General features: G+C 43.2%; 1 protein-coding gene across 1 annotated transcript in view; it reads right to left on the minus strand.

Moving 5' to 3' along the window:
• Positions 1 to 20,214, minus strand: part of LOC137162211 (collagen alpha-6(VI) chain-like) — a 97,134-nt gene extending 76,920 nt beyond the window's left edge. The window contains exons 1-6 of the mRNA XM_067561796.1: positions 20,147 to 20,214; positions 19,795 to 19,833; positions 11,210 to 11,305; positions 9,399 to 10,010; positions 8,218 to 8,832; positions 1,900 to 2,460 (exon numbers count right to left, since the gene is read on the minus strand). Of these exons, the coding sequence (XP_067417897.1) occupies positions 1,900 to 2,460; positions 8,218 to 8,832; positions 9,399 to 10,010; positions 11,210 to 11,270 (1,849 nt within the window). The 5' untranslated portion in view covers positions 11,271 to 11,305; positions 19,795 to 19,833; positions 20,147 to 20,214. The remainder of the gene's footprint in view (positions 1 to 1,899; positions 2,461 to 8,217; positions 8,833 to 9,398; positions 10,011 to 11,209; positions 11,306 to 19,794; positions 19,834 to 20,146) is intronic.
• Between the last annotated feature and the right edge of the window lie 3,029 nt (positions 20,215 to 23,243).

Consider the following 23,243-nt stretch of genomic DNA (forward strand, 5'->3'; position numbering starts at 1 on the left):
GAAGATTCACCCTGGTGACAGACCACGCCCTGCTCTGGTGGATGCACATCAACAAGGAAAAGAACGCACGAGTGACCCGATGGTTCCTCTGCCTGCAGCCTTTCAACTTCTGGATGTAGCATAGAGCTGGAAGCCAACATGGCAACACTGTGTCATGCCAGCACTGCCTCACGTCCCAATTAGCCCAATCCTGTGGTGTTGAGCAGGGTGGGGGGATGTGTGATACAGCAAGGACAGAGGGCAGTAGAAGAGAGCACGAGGGGAGGTATGTAAACCCCAGAATGATCAGGGCTTTATTCCCTGCAGACTAGCCAGTCAGTAGAGGGAAATTAGGAGCAGCTGAGGTCAATTAAGGCCCAGCCAGGTACCTGATAAAAGCCCTCTGCTCCAGAGAAACCAGGCATGAGCTGGAGGAGTTGCTGTGCTGTGCTAAGGAGCAGACAGGAGTACAGTGGAGGTGTGGCAGAGTGAGGGAGTCCTGAGAGAGGTACTGAACTCAGGAGGGGGAAAACCTGCCCCTGGCTGGACTGAAACACTCCCCCAGGCGCAGGGGCCTTGGTCAGGAAGCCCAGTCCGGGCAGCAAGGAGGCAGGGCCTGAGAGGCCAGGAGGATGGGGGGGAAGTAGCCCAGGGGAAAAAGGCTGCAGCTGTGAGTATGGTGCCAGCAGCTCATAGCTGCTACTCGTAGGGCCCCTGGGCTGGGACCCGGAGAAGTGGGCGTGCCCAGGTCTCTACCCCCCTCCCCGGGGTGACGGGTGACTCCCTGGCCCACTACAAAAGGCAAAAAGGCGAGACCCACTAGAGTGAAGCTGGCCGTCTGCCACAGGCCCCCTCTCACATTCTGTTACTGCCCCCTTCTCCACTTGTTGCTATTCATTAGAATCTACTAGGGAGCAGCTAGAAGTGAGGTGGAGAGGTCACCTGAGTGTCACAGCTGCTTTCAGAAGAATCAACTGCAGAGCTGTCCCTGCAGCCTAATTGGATGCATGAGGATTTGAATGAGCTGAGCACAGGTGTGATAGTGCTGTGGATTGCATGAGTGTCACATGAGTCGCAGGACACTCGGCAACACTGCTTATAATTTTAGTAGAGTTACTAAGGAGAGTTTTGCTAGGCACATGCATTTACACACTTAGGAGAGATATATCTTGTGGTCTGTCTGAGCCACTTCCATTTACTTACAGAAAAATATTCAGTGGTTCACAAATCAATACAGGCACAAACGATTTAGGGGTTTACAGATTTATATAAAGCGTATGACTTTAATAATGTAATATTATTACTCTAACAATTTTATATTTTTATATATATATATATATGATAATTTCTCTAATAACATACCTATCGGTCACAAACACTACTTTACATAGCTTCCTGCTAGAGGATTTAGCCTGCATTTGTTTTCTTCCTACTCTTTGGTGTGTGTGTGTGGTGTGGGAGCTGTTGAAGACTATTGAGCATCATAGTCTTATAAAGACAATGAACTTAAATGCCGCCCCAACTGACTGCAACCTGATGATAGGGTTAGTGCTCTGTGAGTTCATGAACAATTTATGCTGGGACAATAGCAACACAACACGACATGTTGGAAAACACACTACTTGACTTAGGACTACTCTCTTCAGTTGAAAAGCCATCTTGTTTGTTACATGGCTGAGAAAGAAAACATTACTTTGATGTTCTGATTCAAACCAAATAAAAATACCTTATTTTTCAAAGTATAAAGCCACCTTAGTTCAGAATGTGCCTGAAGTATATTTATACATTTCAGTTATTCAGGCTGGAGTAATATCCTCCTCATGTTTTGAACTTGAAATTGTTTGTTTTATTATATCAACAGGATGCTTTGAGTTCAGTTAGCGTTCTAAGTTCAAAGGGCAAAGACAAAATTTTCCTTACCTTCTCCAGAACAGATCCCTTGAACAATTTCATTTTTTATGCCTTTCAACGAGTCAAATTCATGCACAAAGTAAGTCCTGTTCTTTGGCCCTGCGATCTCATGTAGCTGTGCTTTATTAGCACCTTTTACACCAATGGCATAAATATTGATATTCTCATCCCTCAGTCTCTCAGCAGGCTCCTTCACACTGTCATGTGACTCCCCATCAGTTAGGACAATGAGGTGACATGGCACACTGCCAGCTCGCTGCTCCTTTGCCTTTTTAAACAGCGGCTGCATGAAAGTCAGAGCTGCTCCTATATAGGTATCCCCAGTTACTTGCCTAATGTTGTCAATGGCCTTCAGTAAATCATTTGTTTTGCTGTACTCATTAAGTTCAAACTCCAGTTCATTGAAGTGCGAGTACTGCACAGCTCCAAATCGAACTTTACTCGGTCCGATGTTAAACATCTTAATCACTTCCTTTAGAAATGTTTTGATGTCTCCAAAGGCAGTAGGATGAATGCTTGATGAGCCATCAATGAGCACATAAATATCAGCTTCTTCTGTTTCTACACATCCTACATGGAAAAAGAGATTATATGCAGCATTAGTGTGGAGACAAAATGTAAAGAAAGAAACACTGAGAGAAGCACCAAAGCATATAGACATGTAATTAGGGCTGAGAGTCAACCAATGTTTACACAATAACACACAGACAGGTGGCGTTCCACAGTAGCAGAAAATCTTCCAGAGAGTGAGGCTATGATGGTGCAAAGTGGTTGTAGCTCAGTGTAAAGTAATGATGGCTAAGAAATTCTGGTTACTTACCTTACAGTAACTGGAGTTCTTCAAGATGTGTGATCCCTATCTGTATGCCACTCAAGGCACACATGCACTCCACGCGCCTAAGATCAGAAGATTTTTCAAATACAGTGTCTCTTGGCCCACACCTGTGCCCATCACCTCCTTGTGCTCTAAGTCGAGGGCATAAGGGGTCACATGGACTGAGCATCTCTCCAGTTCCTTGCCTACCATGAATAACCCAAGGAAGGGATCAGAAGCAGGAGTGAAAGGAGGGCAGGTAGTGAAATACAGATAGGGACCGACCACATATCTTGAAGAATTCCAGTTACTGTAAGGTAAGTAACCAGAATTTCTTCTTTGAGTGATGATCCCTATGTGTCTTCCATTCAAGATGACTCACAAACAGTACCAATGAGGAGGGCGCGGGAACCCTGATGTATTTCAGATTGCAGGATCACTGTGCCAAGGAGGCTTATTCTACAAAGTAATGCCAAGTAAAAATGTGCAGAGAGCTCCATGTTGCCACTCTACAGATCTCCAGAAGGGGAATGACAAAGCAAAGCCACTGACATAACCCATAGTCTGAATGAGCTTCTCTCACCTTGTGTGGGAGGGGTCACCATCAACTCATAGCAAAGCTTGATGCAACCTGAAAGCCATTTAGAAAATCTCTGTGAAGAGATTGCTTCTCCTTTCATACATTTGTCAAAAGGAGACACATAGATGAGGAGATTCCTGACAGGTTTTTCCTCTGCAGGTAGAATGCTAAGGCTCAGTGAACACCCAGAGAATGGAGCTCCCCCTCTTTTCTGGTGGCATGAGATTTCAGGTGGAAAACAAGTAGTTTTATGAGCTGATTTAAATGGCATTCAGAGGGAATATTTGGAATGAACATAGGATATAACCTCAAAGAACCCTTATCCTTATGGAAGACCGTGTAGGGAGGGTCCACCAATATGGCCCCAAGCTCACCTACTCTTCTGACAGAGGTGATTGCACTGCGAAGAGGGTGACCTGGTGTCGGATACATCAATTCCAGAGACTGACTGCTTATATGCAAAGGAGGGTGGGGCCTCCCCAGTCCTGCTCTTTGATATAGTATGCTGTAGTCATGTTGTCAGACGTGACTTGAACATGCAGGGTACGAATGAGTGGCAGGAATCTTCTGCAGACTTCATGCACTACACACAGTGTCAGGAGGTTGATGTATAGCTTGGATTCTTGTGGGTCCAAGAGCCTTGATCCACATATTAGTCCAAGTGAGCTCCCCACCCAGTACAGAGGAATCTGTAATTATCTTCTTCATGGGTGTTGAGGGGATGAAGGGAACCAGTAGGCACACAGCCTCTGTTTTCCCATCAGGTGAGTGATGACAAAACTCATTGGGGAGGTAAGACTTGCTTGTCTAGGCTGCATTTGCTTGGAATATAAACTGTCCACAACCATACCTGCAAACACCAGAGATGCAGCCTTGCAAAGGGTGCTATGTAGATACAGGAGTCCATGTGGCCTAGGAGGACCAGGCAGGAACACACCGTTGTCTGAGGGCTCAGCTGGAGATAGGCATTGAGGCCCCTCATAGTTTGGAATCTATCTTGGGAAAGGCATGCTTTGGCTGTAATCAAATCTAAAGTTGCTCCCAAAAAATCTATAGTCTGCATGGGAACTAAAGTGGACTTTTCTGTGTTCACTTGGAGCCCTAGAAACTGCAGGAGTCTGAGTAGGGAGTGGGTTGTCGTGTGCACTCCCTGGTGCAAGCATCCCATGAGCAGCCAGTTGTGAAGGCAGAGCAGTATTGGGGAGCCATGGAGGCAGCTACCACAAATAGCACCTTTTGTGAAGACTCTCAGGGCTGATTAAGAAACCAAAGGGGAGCACTCTGTGTTGGTAATGGTCTAGACCTCTGGTAAAGTGCAGGGACCTTCTGTGCACTGAGTGGACAGCCATGTGGAAATAAATGTCTTCCAAATCAAGAGCTGAGAACCAGTCACCTTTGTTTGGCAGCCTTATAGAGGCCAGGGTGATCATTCTGAATCTTGATCTGCAGATGAAGATTTTCAGTTGTCTGAGATCCAGAATGGGTCTCCAACTTCCCTTCTTTTTGGGAACAAGGAAATACCTTGAATAAAATCCTTTTTCTCTGTGCTGAGAAGGAACTGGCACTATGGCTCCCAGGTGGAGCAGGGAGTCTATCTCCTATCTGAGCATCTTCTCATAACAGGGGTCCCTGCCTAGGGATGGGAAGAGGGAATGGATAGGAATTTGATTGTATAACCCAGTGGTAATGATCTCTAGGACCCATCTGTCTGATGTTATGAGGTGCCAAACTGGGGGAAAATGAGCTAGACAGTTACCAAAAGGAGTGGGGTGTTGGATGGTAGGGGGACTGATTTGCAGCTCTTTAGAGTATTTTTTGGTAGGGGGCTGGTAAGAGACTGATGGGGGAGTGTTCTGCCTGCTGCACTGCATTCTCTGGCACTTCCCAGAAGGCTCAGAGGCCCTTTGGTGGTAAAAAGGGTGAGGAGCAGGTAATTGTACGGTGGAGATTTGGAGTAATTTCTCCATGGTGCTACGGTGTACATACCCAGGGAATGGAGGGTTGCTCTAGAATCCTTAGGGATATGCAGTGACTTATCTGTTTTGTAACTAAACAGGTAATTACCCTTGAAGGGGAGATCCTCCACAGTGACTTGAACTTCTTTGGAAACCAGGAGGACTGGAGTCATGAAGCTTATTCTCATGACAATGGAAGCTGATCTAGCTATCCACTTGCCCTTTTTGATGATAGCTTGGCCTAAATTCTTGAGGAAACTTGTTGGTGAAATCAGAACATTTATTAATTAAATGTTAAAATCATATTTTGACATTAAGGCCTGATAATTTGCTATGTGGAACTGTAAGCTAGCCTTGGTGATGCTCTTTCTTCCAAAGAGGTCTAGGTGTTTGGCAAGCCTTGTCAGAGGAAGCAGACCTAGGTTGATGCAGTCTGCTTCATTCGGTGATAACTTGTACCATTAGAAAGTTTGGGGCGTGATGTGAAAATAAGTATTCACTCCTGCAGCTGGTACAAAACATTTCTTCTTTTCTTTTTTCAGAGAGGGGGCATAAGTGGCTGGGGTAGGTTCTAAGATATCTTTGTTGATTGACAGCATCACCTTCGTAGGACCCACACTCTAAAATATCTAGCCATGTGGTATCCTGTACTTCCTCCAGGAGAATTTCGAGCATATCCACAATGCTCCTCAGGAGATCCTGGAATTGTTTACAGTGATCAGGTCGGGACAAAGAGGCAGAGGCAACGACCTCGTCAGGAGCTGAAGATGCTAACCCCACAAGATTGAGCAAATCTGCCTGGTCAGGGTGTTCCTCTTTTTCAGAATGCTTCTGAGTTTGTTGGGTCTCTTCCCTGTGAGAATAGATCAGTCTCAACTCCCAATCCAATCTTCTGTATTCTGGGGATCTCATATACAGGTCCCAGAGGCCCCTACAGGGTCAGTGTGAGGAACACATGGGTAGAGGGGTGGTCCCCATGGGGGGGGGGTACCACTGGTCCTGAGCTGGGAGTGGGAAGGTATCCATGAGGCTTGGAGTCTCTGCAGGGACTAGTTTCTCATCTCAGTATGGCCAGTGGAGCTGCTGTACTGGTCACAAACTTGCCTGAGGTATATGAGCCACTGAATCAGTAGATGGAGCCATTGTTACAGGTTGTCTTGTTATGCTCTGGCTGGCTGATGGCACCGGTGACGTGGGAATCTCTCTGGCAACAACCGGTTCTGAGGGTATTGGTGACACCAGGTCAATATATAGAGCCAAGTCATCAAGAAGGGTCAACCCAATCCTTGGGGGTGGGGGAGCAGGAAGATCTTCTTCCTTTCGGCAGAGCCAATGGTGCCTCTTGTGTGGTGAGCATTGGTACTGTCAGCTCCTTCTCACTGCTGTTGGTTGGTACCGTCAGGGGCGTCCAGTCTCTTCTTTCCCTCACCAGTTCTGATGCCAGTCCCTTCTCTGCTGTGGCTGGCAATTTCAGGGCACCTCTGGCTCTTGATGCAGACGATACAGACCTGTGCTTCTTATGAGTTCCTGAGATACCTGTACTGGGGTGTGGAGTCTCACTTGTCCTGTTCTTTGTCCAAGCCTTTGGTAAATATTTTGATTATCAGTCAAAGAAGAGAGGTGAGGAAAAGGAGTAATGCTCTGAAGGAACAAAACTGCATTGGGAAAGGGGGAAGGGTTCAGCCCCTCTAACCTCCCTAGGGCTGGGGGATAGCAGAATCATCTCATCCTCTCTTCCCCACTCCCACTAATAACCCACTTGCTGCCTTGCAAATAAAAGGCCTTCAGCTGACCGTTTTACGCCACGCCAGAGCAGCTGCTTGAGCTCCACTGTTGCTACCAACAAGAAACCAGCCAACTCCCATCCTAACAACTACACTGTATGCAAATACTGTTTAAAAATAAGGGAAGAGTCTGAATGAAACAACGTGAAAAAACACATTGAATAAGATGAAATGTCATCTTGTTTGAGTTCAGAAGTGCTTTTCTTGTTTGGTTATGGGTAGAAATAACCACTTGCTGGAAAAAAATGTAAAAATTAAACTAAAAAAAACAAAGTTCAGTCCCAAAGTAGAGTATTAATCTCCAAAATGTCTATTGTATTGTTGCACCCAATATTTTTAATTCAAATTCCCAAACCCCCCTCTCCAACCAAAAACTTCTCTCTGTACTGTCATCATCCAGGTGGCAAATAAGAATTTATTACTGAACTGGAATTAGAAGCATTTAAATATCAAAGCTTATAAAAAGGGCACTGTAGTAAGTGTGGTCAATAAGAACCATCTAACTTTCAACAGAATTAATTAAAATCAGTAGTTGCTGAATATTTTATTGCCAGGAATTAATGTTTGATTTCTGTATTCTTCAAATACCATTAGGTAAATCTTGAACATTTTTTTAAGTCAATAAAAGGATGATTTGGCTTTGGAGATTTCTATTATAAAATTATTCACTGATGTCAAAGTTAACTAAAGCACTAATATATCCAGAGCACCCATGCACATTAATGATGCCGTTTAAGTAAATAACTTTTAAGAAATAACCTTGCTAAGCCAATGAAAATAAAATAATTTAGGCACCAGTCCTACATTGGACTTCATTATCATGGACCCTCCCTTATACCTACGTAGAGTCCCACTGACACCAAAAGGACTCTATAAAGACATAAGTTTCTCTACTAGGAGATGTTGATGTAGGGTCTGGGATATACTTTTTGCATTCATTCAGTAAAATAATATGAACCAGACAATATGTTAAAAAGATGAGTCTGAGGTACACTTTGGCTCCAGATTCAGCTCTGGAACTGCACTTCCCCAAAGGTTAAAGGTGTTTAGCCCATCCTCTAGAAAGGGCCCAAATGTTACGTTTGGAATTAGATCAAAAGGTTTTTGGATCCAGGTTTTGGTTCAGGATCATCTCTACTTAAAAATCTTCAACATAGAGAAAAGATAGAAATACAGTTATTGGGAAAGATTTACCTGTTTTAAGAAGTTCTCTTCTTTCAGACTGGACATAGAGCTTATCCTGAATTTGATTCAGGAGTTTCTTTTTTAAAGTTTCGTTATGTCCTGGCAGTTCAGAAAATGTCTTCAGCTTAGTAACATATTGACGTTGAGGATATGATGCTATCTGGGCTAACTGGATGTCGTCAGCCTGTTCAATGCCTATGGCGAATACAGTGACATCTGCTCTCCGAAGATCATGAGCTGCTTCACTTACGTTGTCTTCAGAGGATCTGTGGGTAATCAGAACAGCTATTTGCTCTATCCCTTGGTCCCTTCTGCTTCCAGCACTTACATCGAAGATTTGTTTCTTTGTAGCATTAATGGCAGCACCGGTGTTGGCCTTCCCCTCTCTTGGAGAAAAGCCCTGTATTTTCTGCAGAATATCAGTTTTGTTTGTTTCTATGCTCAGGGAAGATAACACATATGGCTCACTGCTATATGTCATCAGGGCAATCTGTATACATTTCTTCCTCACATCAAGAGAGGAGACTGTATTTTGCAGGAATTTTTTAATATCTTCAGATTCTTGTTTTGAAACACCCTCATCTACTATGAACGCAATATCAGCAACGGAATTACTTTCACAAACTGCAGTGGGAAGAAAGGGGAAAAGAACACAATATTCATTGTCTATTTCTTGGCCAATCCAAGAAACGGTCTTCTAAAATAGTTTCCCTCATTCAGATTTAGCTAGAAACATAGGAATTGCCGTACTGAATCAAATTAGCAGTCCACCTAACTCCCGCAGCCTGTCCCTAGCAATGGTCAATACCAGCTGCTTCAGAGGAAGCCAAAAGGTTTTTCCTAATGCCCATTAATTAGTTAGGTTTATTCCCTGAAACAACAAGAGCTATTTTCTCTTGAAAATGATCAAATCTGCAAGAATAGTTACAGCATCGCTCCATCCACTCTCCATTCACTTTTGTGGATTCCAGAGATAATCATGCATTCAGGCATGAACATATAGGCACTGGTTTTCAAAATGTCAGTGTTACATGCCTGTCTGTATGCACAGGAACCTAATCACGTACGTCTGTTCTCTTCATTATTTTAAAAATTTGAAAATTTAGCCCAAAATATTCAAGATGTATTTCTTTCTAAACATTGAACTATTTCTTCCAACCAATATGATCACAATTTCTTTCATTCCTTACCTTCGTTTGCTACAGGAACACTTTTAGTTGCATTTGTTGGTATTATGCCATTAATATCTGTTTGAATAACATCCTCAATGATCTTGCTCATGTTTTGATAAGACGTACTGAGCTCCCTCATCGTGCGAAACTTACTGGAAAATTCAGGGGTAGCCATTGACTGCAGTTCTTCAACAGAAACTTCCTTGATCCCAAGAGCTATGATTTTTACCCCGTCACTTTTCAAGATATTGGCGGGCTCTTCTATGTCATCCTCTGATTTCCCTGAAGCCAAGACTACCAAAATTTGATTTTTGTCTCTTCCATTAGTTGGTCTTTTGAAATAGGTCTCGTGAACTTTTCGAAGTGCATTGCCAGTTCTTACAGATCCACCTCTGAATACGAAGTTCTTATTTACATGTTTCAGCATTGGGCTCCTTGTTTTATGAGCGTCAAGCAGAAATTCAACGTGCAAATCATCACTGTACTGGGCAAGTGCAATACGGTATTGGCTAGGTGTCGCTGTTAGTTGATTGATTGTTCTGCTAATAAAAGTCTTCATAGAAGAGAACCCCTTGTCTCCCAGGCTATCAGAGCTGTCAACCAAAAGGACAATATCTGCTAACTCAGGGGCTGCAAATTCAGAAAATTAAATGTTATTACATATTTCTTACCCTTTATCTCTACAATACTCAGATGATAAAAGCAATGCTTCACAGAAGAATTTATCCAGAGATATTCAGAAAGAAAATGTCCAGAGCTGAAAAAATATCCTTCTAACCCCAAGAATTCGCTCTCTCTCCCTCTCTTTTTCTTATGTTTTTAAGCTTATTTTATTATCATGAAACATTACAAAGATAGATACCAAACGGATGCTGAACACCTGTAACTTCCTGTGACTTCCCCAGGATATGTAATTATTCAGCACTTCTCAGAATTGGGCGCTTGCTTCCTTTTTGAGGTCTAAATACATTTTCTTTTTTAATTCTCCTGAATGGGATAAAGATATTTCTCTAACTGGAAACACTAGAAAATGTGTAAGTGCTAACTTCTTTCACGTGTGCCTGGAATCACCACCTCACAGTCAGAAACAATGCACTCTGGTTCATTTTTGCCAAGATTCAAATCAGCACATGGCACAGTGTAATTCACCCTTAGTGCGGAGGACCCATCCAAAGTCCTCTGAACCACTTAGGCTCCATACTAGGGATGCACAGGGGTTTGTATTAGGAATTTCTCGCTTTGCACTGCAAAAATAGTTTCCACGCTAACTCTACTGCAGAAGGGCTGGGATGGAGGTGGATCCCAAAATCCACATTTAGGCAGATCCCTTGGCCCCAACTCCCAATGCCAGTAGCTAAGAAGGGCTGAGACAACCACCACATGCAATGCCACAATTTGGCTCTTGACATGCCTTGGATTTATATCAAGGACCCAGGTCTGCAGAATTTACATGTAGAATCTCAGTTACCCCAAAAGGAATACTCACGTAGGTAGGGTGCACAACTGGATCCTCTGTTTGCACATGCTAAGTAATTAAATCCCAGGTACCCCTTGAAAATAACTAAATTACACATGTGGGCTTCATTTATCTGCATTTTCACCTCTAAATTTGGCCCTAGGTTAACAATAGCACTGATCAACCTAATATGTAAATCTAATGTCCATCTCGATTATCCAAACACAATTTCAGCCTACTCTGCAAAGTCTAATTAGGTATAGAGATCCTGACTCAACAGTCTCCGGCTTCACCTCAATTTTTATTGGGGACTAAACATTGTTTTTAAAAAACCATCACATAATACAACAGAATACAAAGGATATTGAAATACCAGGAGTCTCTGTTACTGAAGTTTGACTCCCAATAAGGAAGAGGAACAAAGTCAGCAGCATCTTCGTATTATGAATGAACGTTTCAAGCTTTAATTCTGGAAAAATAAAATAAAAATCCCATATATCAATGATCACAAGGACACTGGAACATGATTTCATAATGCATTAGTATAAGATAACTTAGAACGTTGGGAAAGATGTAGTCCAGTCCCAATGTGCTGTTATAAGAACCTAAAGAGACATAGATAAAGAAATAGGAAAATGGTAAAGGATACATAGTCTTCTTCTTTATCCATGAAGTCAGACATTAATTACAGTAATCTCACATGCGTGGCACTGATGTCTCCAACCTTCTCCCTTCGTAGCTATTTAAAATAATGTTGCCAAGCTGATTTTGACCACTCCTTTTCCTCTTTGTACCCCTCACTGACTTCCCCTTCTGCACTGAATCAGCACCACTTTACCTTTCAAATCTAGTTTTTTATTATGATGTTGACCCTCACCTTCACTCTGCCAATGACACCCTTGAGCATCCGCGTATCTGCTTGTCACTTCCCTGATTTTTCCCATGCCACTGCATATGCCGGGGAAGACTTTCCTGACAACATTCACAAGCCATTACCTTATTCTAATTGAGATTCCTCCTTAAAACCTACCTTTAAAAGATACAAGCCTACAAACCATTGTCACCTGCGATGGATTAGGCTAGCAGCCAGCTGTTACTGAGACAATGCTGACTAAGTTATGCAAATGGGGTCTGGCTCCACTGTTAGTTTTTCCTTTTCCTGCTGCCCCTCCCATCTGTCAGTTTATTCTCCTATCCCTACTTTGTAAATGCTAGATTATAATCGCTATGGAGTAGGGACAGTGCCTCGTACAATAGGGCCCTAACTCCTGATGAGGATTCTTAGGAAATACTGCAGTGTTCTTCAATCACAGCCCAGGGGCCCCAGATCTGGCCCATGAAGGCCTTCCGTTTGTCCCACTGAGCATCGGTTTTTCCATCCTACTCCCCGCTGGGAGCGCTACCATAAGGACAGCCCCACTACCTGGCTCCAGCTCTGCCCTGGGCTCCCGCTGGCTCCAGCCACAGCCCATCCCTGCCCAGTCCGAGCATCACCAGGCTGACCTGCCTCCAAGGGCCTGGCCTGGGCTCAGCACCTACTGGTTTGGGGGACACACTGTAGCCAGGGAAGGAAAGGGGCTGCCTGGCAGGGAAATGCAAGGGCCAGAGCTGCTGGAAGCCCAGGGTGAGCTAGAGACGAGTAGCAGAGTTGCCTTCAGAGCAGAGCCACCATTGGGGAGTAGGAAGGACCTGCTGGTGCCCAGCAGAAGACCCTCACCCATGGCTCTGAATCTCCCTCCCCAGCTGCAGAGCATCCTCCCAGCCAGCAAGTGCCAAGCCCTGGTGGGGGAGGAAGGGTGGGCAATCAGAGACAGGTCAGCACAGGCACACTGCAGCCAGGACCAAGCAGGGGAGTACGGGGATCAAAGCTACCAGGAGCTCGGGATAAACCCAGAGGTAGAGCCAGAGATGAGTTGTGGGGCCATCCTTACAGTGGAGCCTCCAGCTGGGCACAGGAGCTGACCTCAGGTGGGAGGAGGCAGGGATGAGACAGACTTTGGGGCTGTCATACTCTGTTTCCTTGGGCCTCGACTGCCCCCATCTCCCTCCCAGCTCCCCTCACTCAAGGAGTACTAAGGTGTCTCCTGCCACTATTCTCTCTCTCTCTCCACCCTCAGGGACTGAAAATCTTAATTATCCAAATTAGCATAGCAGACACACTGCATTTTCAGTTAATTGAGTGAGTATCAAACATTTCCACTTCAGCTGTGTACAGAACTTCGACTTCCACCGCAGTCTGTCATCATGGTCAGGGACTGAATGAAATTTCATTGTGAAACTACAGCTAAAAATATAATTTCCCTTAATCCCTATGCCAAAAGGTATCAGACATCCCCCAAGCCATTTGAATAAACAGACTTCACCTGTATTTAATTCAGAACTTTTTTCATTTACATTTAAACACACTGGAGCTAGACTGTGTTGATACATTTCAATTTACAGTGGTTCACTTTCAAATCAGGCGGTTAAACAGATGCCTATACAACATAGAGCAATTGGTGATTGTTGTTCCTTTACTAGACAGCAAACACCTGAAGAGATCTTTGGCCCTAGAGACAGCCTCTTGGCCTGCCTAGATTTGGACTTTGCCTTATTTGGCCCTCCAGAAAATGCAACTGAATGCCACTGCAATACTAAAGATCACTACAAATAATAATAAGACTATAATTGCATATCAGGCTCTCTCCAATGATGAAAGGCATCTTAAAATGCTACCATTGTTCCTTCCAATCACACATTTCTCTGCATTTCAGCTTCAATATAAAGAAATTCCTAAGAGTTCATATTTTATGGGTGGTTTTTATGTGCTTCCTGTGTTTAGATATTAAAATGTAATATTTAAACAAATAAAAAACAGCTAAACGAGAATAGTTCCAGAAGGGTAGCCGTGTTAGTCTGTATACAGCAAAAACAACGAGAGTCCTGTAGCACCTTAAAGACTAACAAATTTCTGAGGGCAGAGGCTTTCGTGAACTGCAACCCACTTCATCAGATAGGAGGTATATATATATACATTCCAAGGGTGAGAAACATAACAATGGGGAGGGCAAGTGCTAACAAAGTCAGTTCAGTTAGGGTAGATGAGGCCAATTCACAGCCATTGACTAGAAAGTGAGAATGTTATGTTTCTCACCCTTGGATGTATATATATATACACACCTACTATCTGTGGTTTCCACTTCACGCATCTGATGAAGTGGCAGCCCACGAAAGCTTATGCCTGCAGAAATTTGTTAGTCTTTAAGGTGCTACAGGACTTTCGTTGATCAAACAAGAATAAGTATTCATAGGGGTACCTATACATTGCATTCTACGTGTCATGTTGCCGAGTTACTTTTCTGTGGAAGTACTAACGTCACTCTGTCATGCTATTTACTTGTAGTATTGTTATTTGGCACTAGGTGCCTCTGTGCTGTACTGAAAGTCCCAGCAAAGGGTGCAGTCTCTGGTCACAAAACAGATGGAAGCCAACTTGTTTGTTTATAGTTTATTCCTGTACTAATCAAGGTCTGTTCTGAAGGGCTGTGGCTACACTTATTATGACAATCTGCACATAAGTCCAAATCCTGGACCCATTGCACAGTCGAAGTAAAGGGATTTCACTCTAGGGGAAGCATATGGGAGATGGAATCTTCTGCCCAGATCACAGATTGGTTATGAATGACTTTGCAACAACTACCACAAACTAAAAGCTACTTGACCAGCACACCAGTTGCATCCACCCTCACAGGGAATATTTCCCAGCGAATTTGCTTTGTTTTGGAACCACCATCCCACCTCCCAAAAAGCTCTCTGTGCTGAGATGTAGGGAGCTCCTGGAGTATTTTGGCCGGTAGCATGCAGTTGGTGCAGATTTCTTGCATGGATGATCTGCATCTCTCACCTCCTTTCCACAAGCACTGGAACTGAATTTCAGTATGCACTCTTCAAGGTACTCCACTCCAGTGGAGGATAGAAGAGGGCATGGGACAAGCCCCATAAGGTTGGCCCTATTCTCAATGATGGGTGACCTTCCATCTTTAAAATCACAACTGAGGCCATAGAATAAACTTCTTACGAAGAACTGATATGTAAAGGAAAATTGCATTATGGGTGAATGCACAGTCAAAAAACTCAACTATGGTCTTTACCTGTTAAGACTATGACACACTTAACATCCCTAACACAAATCCTGCCCGAATGGGAACCAACAGACAGGCTCAAGATGAGGAATGGGGGAGTACAAGCAGAAGAAGTCCTACCAAATGGCCAACAGGCTGAGGCAATGACAGAATTAACAGTTGCACCTTTGGCCACATCTCAATGCAAAAAACCCCTAAGGTCCCTCAAAGAATATCTTGTGTTCAGGGAGCCTTTATGACAGTCAGAGTTGGTTCAGCAAGCTCTGCATGCTCCTATCCCTGTCCCTGTCACACAACTCCCCAGCACAGGGCATGTGCAAGGGCATTCTGGGGATTGGTGGAGGTATGGCAGGGCAGTCTTATTGGGACCATAGTCAGCTGGGTTCACATTAAACCAAATGCAAAGGGCTTCCCTAAATTTCACTGAAGGACTAACCAGCTCCTCAAAGCCCCAAGGAAGAGAAATCACATTGCCTCCTCTCTTAAACCCATTGCAGGGCTCTGCATCAGTATCATAGAGATGAATTCAGGCTTGAAAATTTTTGGAATCTGTGTGACAAAGCCAAGTTCTATTGAGGTCAATGAAAACTAGATTGCCCAGCATAGTTTAGATTCCATGCTTTGTTTTCTGACTTTATTATCTTTCTTTAAATAATTAGCACAGACATAAATAACAGCTGGAAAAAAATGTAGTCCAATTACACACTGTCAGTGGCTTGAAAACTATGTTTGGCTGTAGAAAAAAAATAGTGAACGGAATACTAAGCTTTTGGAAAGCAGACAGAATCTCTTGTTAGACAGCATAAATTTTCACAGCACATGCAAATAATGTCTGATTGCATCTATACGAAGAAAAGGCTTTAGGATATGACGCAAGTCAGACATGTTTTTTCAGTCTTGTGATATGTGAGACATTTTACAAATTCAGAGTCTGTTTCATTGTATTACATTTTATTTACCTGAACTTGCTGCTGACCATGACACTCACTTCAGAGTATTGTTCTTCTTGTTTTAGAAATATATATATATGACACCTGGTTTTCCCATATTTTGAAACTATCCATAACATCGCGCTGTGGAGTAAACTAATCATTAGTTTCAAAGTGTGATGCTATAACAAATGTGAAGGCTTGTTTAATTAAAATGTTGTTGCCAAACATTACTCTGCTTTCTCTGAAATGAAAGCAACAAGCCAAAGACTATTTCATATTTTTTTAACAGGAAAATGCCAAGAAAAACAATCTATTAAATGTTTCCTCCAACTCCCTTTTCCTGTTAAATGATATTGTACTAAATTCAGGAATATAGTATCATAAGTGGATAAAGCTGAAATGTTCCCTTCACTTCTGCCCTGTGGTTCTGGGATACTTATGGTTTAACACTGTTGCAGTATAAAAATAGTGCAGACACTTCATAAAAGAGTTAATGGAGCTCCAAAAAGGACTGTGTGACCTGCTTAAGAAGGGTACGTTCCACACAGCACAAATATGGATTCTGCCGTTGAAAATATTTTAATTTAAGGTCATGTCAGACAAAAAAGATATTCTACCTCTTAATGGGAGTAACTAGCATGCAGCAGTAACCTGCTCTCCACACCATAATTCTGCTGGTTGTTAATGATTTCCACAGGGGGAAATTAAATAAGCAAGTAAAAGGGAGAGCCAACTGACAGAAGGATTATGCTGTAAGGACCAAGTGCTTTACTTCTATCTGTCACATCAGAAAATCTACACTCAAAGAGCCAACGTGTATCCTGCATTGAAATGCTCATCTGAAGGGAGAGAGGGGGCCAACAAATTTCACAAGCTTCACCTCAGGGGATTTTCTTTTGATTGTCCCCTCACTTGGAGGAATCGGTAGAGCCATCAAAAAAGGAGGGGTGCTGCCTCTCAGGCCCGTAGAGTCTGCTGAACTACGGGGAAGAGGAAGCTTCCCATCCCACAACAGAGCAGCTCTTTAGTGCTGCTTCTCTGGCAGCCCACTTCCTGGGGCAATGTTCCTTCTTCAGAAGCCAGGCTGCTGTTGGCCAGACATGCACACCTCTGCAAGAAACAAAACATAAACCCGCCAACCAACCCTTCACCATAGGGGTTCAAGTGGGAAGTGCAAGGCAATGTTACTTCAATCATAGATACCTATTGGGAAAACAGCTGCATGGGAGGGGAGCAGAATTGCTCCTTCTACGGATGTGCAAACAATGCAGTCTCACACAGTACACTTTGCCTGGGGCTTGCCTTTGGTGGCCTAAGTTTTGGGGCCAGGAGTAATGGCAGATTTTTTCAACAGGAAGACACGGGGAGAATAGGGGTAGAACACATTTCTGGGAAGAAGAGGAGATGGAGCAGTAAAAGCCCCTGGGTGGAGGCGGAAAGGAAGTGATTGAAGGAAATTGTGCTCCTCTGGTAAACTCTTGCATTGTCCTTAAAAGCGTGCAACGCCTCCATTAATATGGATCCCTTCTTCTCCTGAATGGGAACTACTTCTCTGTGAACCCCTGCAGAGTCCATTCCTTGCAATACACCCAAGGAAGAGCTTCTGTCAGGTAATGGAAAGGGGGGGATGGTGCAGTGGAAGAAACGGGGCTGACCGTCAATTTCTGCTACTACATTTTACACTAAATGGTGATGGCAAAGTAATCTTACAACAAACATTCTATACTATTTCAATATGCTTGGACCATACTATCTGGGATTCTGCTTTTTATTAGTCAGCTACTGTCACCAGTACATTACTACTCCTAGTACACCAACTTGCCTGTTTTCCTTCTGCTCTCTACGCATATTTCACTTTCAGAGAGCAAGTCAGGCACACATTATCCCTTTCTCCATGCCTGCCCACACCCCAGGTCTGGGAGCCCAGACAGAGGCATAGGGAGATTGTGTTCCCCTGAATGGACATGCAGTCCTGGACAAAGTCTAGCTCTTTATAAATACAGCAATTTCAGGATCACCTAGCGTGACCTGAAAAGTGAAAGCACTTGTCACTTTTTAATATAAAGTCTTATTGCAATTCTGAGGAATTTAGTAATCCCTGCCTTTAAAGTCATCAAACTAAACAATCCATTTACTAGATGAGGTTAAAAAATCCTTCCTTTAGATGCATGTATTTCAGTTGAATAATTTCTCAAATACAAAATTATTACCATGCCTCAATATCTTCAAGTGAGAGCATAAACAGAAAAAAAATATGTGATGATTATAAATAAGACAAATTTCTAGGGAATTCTTCATAACCTGCATGTTCAGTTGTTTTGTAACAGTAGAATATTAAAAAAGAATAAATGCTGAAGTTTTGTGAAACATGCAGGTCAGAATAAGAAGGAAATTATCTTGGAGATATTAGATTTTCAAAGGATGTAATCCCTTCATTTGCAAACCATCACCTTTTAATATACAAAAAATACAATGTGTACATGTATAGATTTATATACAATAAATTAACAGAAGCAGAAACTTTCATCACTGTTCAGATTGCAGCAGGACATGTTACACTCATCCAAAATCTTAAAACCACTGAAATAAGATATGAAGGGAAAAGCCTCCGGCATCCATTGCCACTTTCTCATACCCTTCATCATCATCAATAACTCTTTCACTTACATCTCTAGCAGAGACTGAAAAACCATATGTACCCCAATTTCACCAAACTTGTACTCTACCACACAATCTTAGTTTCAACCTCATACACTCTTGTATCAAGAAACTGGCACATCTGACTTTCATATTCATGTAATATGATTCTACTTTACCATAGCAGAGGTTGATTTTTGTGTTAGAGCAGCGGTTCTCAACCTTTTTTTCCCCGAGTTCCACTCAGGCCAGGTACAGTCGGATCAAGTACCACTTGACCCGACTGTACCCGACCCGAGTACCACTCGGGAAAAAAAAGGGAGGGATTTGCGGCGGGGTTTCGCGGCGGCGGGGAGAGACGGGCGGCGGGGTTTTGCGGCGGAAACAATACCCGCCGCCGAAACCCTTCCGCCGTTTTTCCATTTTCGGCGGCCTGGTTTCGTGCAGGTGGGAGGGCCCTTCCGGCGGCTGCGGATTCAGCGGCTCGTGTACCACCCAGCCTTCCGGTAAGTACCACCGGTGGTACGCGTACCACCAGTTGAGAACCGCTGTGTTAGAGTATGACAAAAGGGGTATATATGACTTATGGAGAAAGAAACAAATACCTTTTGGAATGTTAATAATAATTCTTATTTCTTATATGGCATTTCTTATCTGTAGAGCTCAAAGCACTTCCCAGTCTTGAATGTATTTATCCACACAACACCCCTGTAAGAGAACGTTATCATCCAATTTTACAGGTGGGGACACAGAGGGCTAAGTGACTTGCCCAAGGTCACACAGGAGGTTCATGGCAGAGAAGGGAACTGGAGCTGGGTTGCCCACATCCTAAGAGAGTGCCCAAACCATTGGACCATCACTCCCCTTTATTATATTTGTGGACCAAAAAAAAAAAAAGAGTCAAACATTAATCTGGCATTAGGATTGTGCGAATGTATCCGTAATTTAAGAATCTAAAAAAGAATCTAAAACATCACATATTTTGTAATATAATTACAAATACAATAATTTTGTAATTATCTTTAAAAAAAAAAAGCATTGCAGGCTCAGGAAATTCAGAGTTAAGTTAAACTTAAATATGTATACACACATCGTCTACATAGAACGATATAAATAAGGAGGAGAGAGACAAAAATGATACTGTTAGATCTATCAAGGTCTATAAAAAAATCAAGCAAGTTCAAGACATTATAGAGAAAAATGTATATACTACCAACACTTCTGAGTGAAGATTTCAGACAAACAGTATATATAAATGCAAAACTTACCACGGAAATAAATGTAATTTCGTCATTTTCCTTGGTAACCTGCAGAAGACAATTTGTGATACTTACCACATAAAGGGAAGATGGTTATCAGTTCAAAACTTTAGACCCTCCATATGGCTCAGGAAAGACTGAAACCCTTTTAAAAGCAACGCTCCCAGTAGTTTGCCATAAAAGCCCTCCCATGATGACAATTCAAATATGTATCTTTGAAAGGCTTCCAAACCATCAGAAATAATCTCTCCTCCTCCCCTCTCCTTACACAGTGAAGGAGATTAGCCGAGTTCATTGCCAGGAGCAGCAGCTGTGAGGATGAGCCTCAGGGCTTCCTCACTCTCCTGGGTTTCTTACTAACCTGATTTTCACTTTGGGCATCGGTCATTCCTGTAAATTCTGCAGCTGAGGGCTGGGTAGCAGCCTCGGGCAAGGTTTTGCTCTCAGCAGCTTTTAGAAAAGGTGCTGATGTTTTCTGACTTTATCTATTTTAATTCCTTCCCATGGTTCTTATCACAAGTTCTTTTTATTGCCAGGATAATGAGGTGACCCCTCAGTGATGAATTTGGAGAAGCATCTGGGCAGCTTGTCATCCCTCATTAGGGAATAACGCTGCAAAGATGCAGAAACACAGGCTTGATGATATACCAAGTGAATTTTCTGGTCCAATTGCCTCTCTCTCTTTTTTTTGGACAGTTCGTAAAGGGATAATTAGCTGGAAAGCGTGTTCCTGCTTTCTTCCAACTTTTATTTTTAACTTATACAAATAACAGTGCATTCTTCAGGACCACATAAATTCCTCGGAAACGGATAGCCATGATCTATTGTATATTCTAGTCATTATAATTTTAAAGGGAAAGCATTACATGCCATATATTGGAGCTCTTTTAAAAACTGAGTGCTGTTGAAAGGTATGGAATTGGCAGCCCTGGAGACTGAAGTCATTTATTTACAAAACAGGTTCACACAGGGTAACAGCTACACTGCCCTGCCACAACATACTTCTGGTACCCCAAACCTGAGCTGGACTTTAGGAGGAGGAGGAGATCTGGTGAAGAGTATGACACACTACTTGACAACAGTGGATAATCCCAACAAAAGCCAAAACTAGACATTTATTTGAAAGTGACTGTGCCCTAAAATAACAAAGATTGGAAAGATTAGATTTTTAAATCAGTAAATCCTGGTCAACATTGATTTTATCACACAAACCCATGAAAAAATATTTCCATTGATAATAATCGAAATGTACAGATAGGCAAAATAAGAAAAATACTGCTTGAGAACTTATTGGAGTTTGATTTAAGGTTATTTGCTTTGTATGTTTTGACATATGGTGTTGAAAAGTTGTGTTTTAATGCTTATAAAGCTTTATTTATTTCTTATTTCCTCCCCCATTTCCAGCCCTTCTTTTGGATGTTTTCTACAGGTTTGTTTTGCTTTATTAATTTTCCCCCTTTTTTCCCCCTCCTTTTCCTTTTTCCCTTCAAAAGTTAAGAAAATTTGGAGATGTTACAAAGGGGCAGATTTACAATGTTTTATTTTGCCTTTTGCCGCTCTTAACTTTTTCAAAGTTGGAGAAATTTTGAATAAGTGGGGAAGAAAAAAAGGGGAATACACACTGGAAATTATTAATTCTGTTGCATTCAGTGGCAAAAATGAAAAAAGGGGGAAAAAACAACAACCAATACATATCTGTGAAAAGTGTCCTTTTGTTTAGAAATTTCCTATACCATCATTTAAATTACATTTTCCCCACAAAAAAATGTTTTTTAGATGAAATTCCATTTTTTGGTCAGGAAATTTTTTTGGTCCTTCAGAGCCTTCTGCTCCCTCAGTGTCCGCTGAGGTTGCTGTGGGAAAGATTCTCATTGCCAGTCTCCCAACAGTACTGTTTGGTGCTTTGAGGTAAATCTAGTGCATCTCTTTCAGGGGCTGCTTGGAGGCCTCAAGGAGCAGTGCAGCCTGGAGCAGGGCTGCTTGTGTCAGCCATTCTTGAGAGCTGCCTCACAAGGCAGGCTGCTCCCTGCTATCATGTCTGAGCTCTTCGTAGAGTTTTTCCCTGTTGTGCAAGAAGGGAGGGCCAGGGCTGCAAGCAAACTTCTCCATCCGCCAATATATGGCACAAGCCATCAAAATACGTGACAGATGACACAAGTGCGGAACACCTGGTCTTCTTTGCCCACTGTGCCACAAGTGACAGATTATAATGGCTTTTAGTCATAAAACCTGTTTTTAGGGATCTTTTCTCATTAGCTGAATTAAATAGCAAAACTGGCTTATTTGACTCAAATAGTGAAAAAACAGCCCCCCAAACAGGTTTTATACTTAAGAACCATTCTTTTCCATCAGCTATGGCACAATTCACAGCCAAAGAGCCCCTTTGCCCTATCCATGTCCTTCTTCGCACAAACAGGACTCTTTGCCCCCGACTTCCTCTCCCAGTCCGCTTCTTTTGCTGCTCCCCTTTGTTCCCCTTGCTCCCTGTTGTTGCCTTTTGTTCCTGTTGTTCCCCACTCCTTTACTTTTGCTCTCCACTCCCAAAAGACCCAGGAAACTCCCTGCGAAGCCTCCAGGAAGCAGCAGCAGCAACAGTAAAGGCAGTGGTAGCTCAGCTCCTCTCCAGGCTTCCCCGCTCCTCTTCTCAGCTCGTGGGCAGTGACAGTGGTTGTGGAGAGCAGCTCCACAGGGTGCCCCCCAGCTCTGCTGCTCCTGCTGTCTCAGGCTGCAGCTGGGCAGCAGGTAGTGGCTGGCAGCGACTCCTCTCACACGCACAAGGAGAGGAGAGGTTGTCAGCATGTGCTGGTGCCCTGTTCATGGTGATTTCACCACACACATATATCCAAGGAAGGGTGCTGTTTGGTGGGGTCTCTTCCTGTCCTCTCACCTGCTTCTGCTGACTGTAACACCAGCCCCAGCTGCTGTAGTCTGCAAAACTCTACTAGTTTGGACAGAATGGTGCAACAGTGAGCCTTAAATGCGCCATGGCAGAACCAACAATGAAATACAGTACAGTTGGGAGGTCAGTCTCCCTCCTTAACTAGGCAGGATAGCCAGCCACTTCACTTGCACTCACCTTTCATGCATCCCCAGTCTCCTGTCCACCACCCACCTCCTAATTCCTTCCCTTCCCCCTCGCAGTCTCCTACCCTCACATTCTCCTTCTCTGCCATGCCCCTTTCTCCTGCACCCCCTTCAGGTTCCTCCTGCCTCCACATTCCTCTGCACTTCTTAGTCTGCCCCCATGCTCTTCTGCCTCCCTACAGTCCTTTCAATCAGCTGCCTGCTCTCTACATTGCTCTGTACCCCATCAGTCTCCTCAGTTCTAGACATATTCCTGCATCTCCTTAGCCTTACTCTTGCTCCCTACATTCCTCAGATTCCTCATAATTTCCTGTACAGTTTCCTAACGCTCCCCCATGGCCACCACCACCACAATCTCATTTACAGCTCCTTCA

This window comes from Emydura macquarii, unplaced genomic scaffold, assembly GCF_026122565.2.
Source record: "Emydura macquarii macquarii isolate MOO-44397 ecotype Brisbane River unplaced genomic scaffold, CSIRO-AGI_Emac_v2 contig_2422, whole genome shotgun sequence".
Classification (NCBI taxonomy): Eukaryota; Metazoa; Chordata; order Testudines; family Chelidae; genus Emydura; species Emydura macquarii.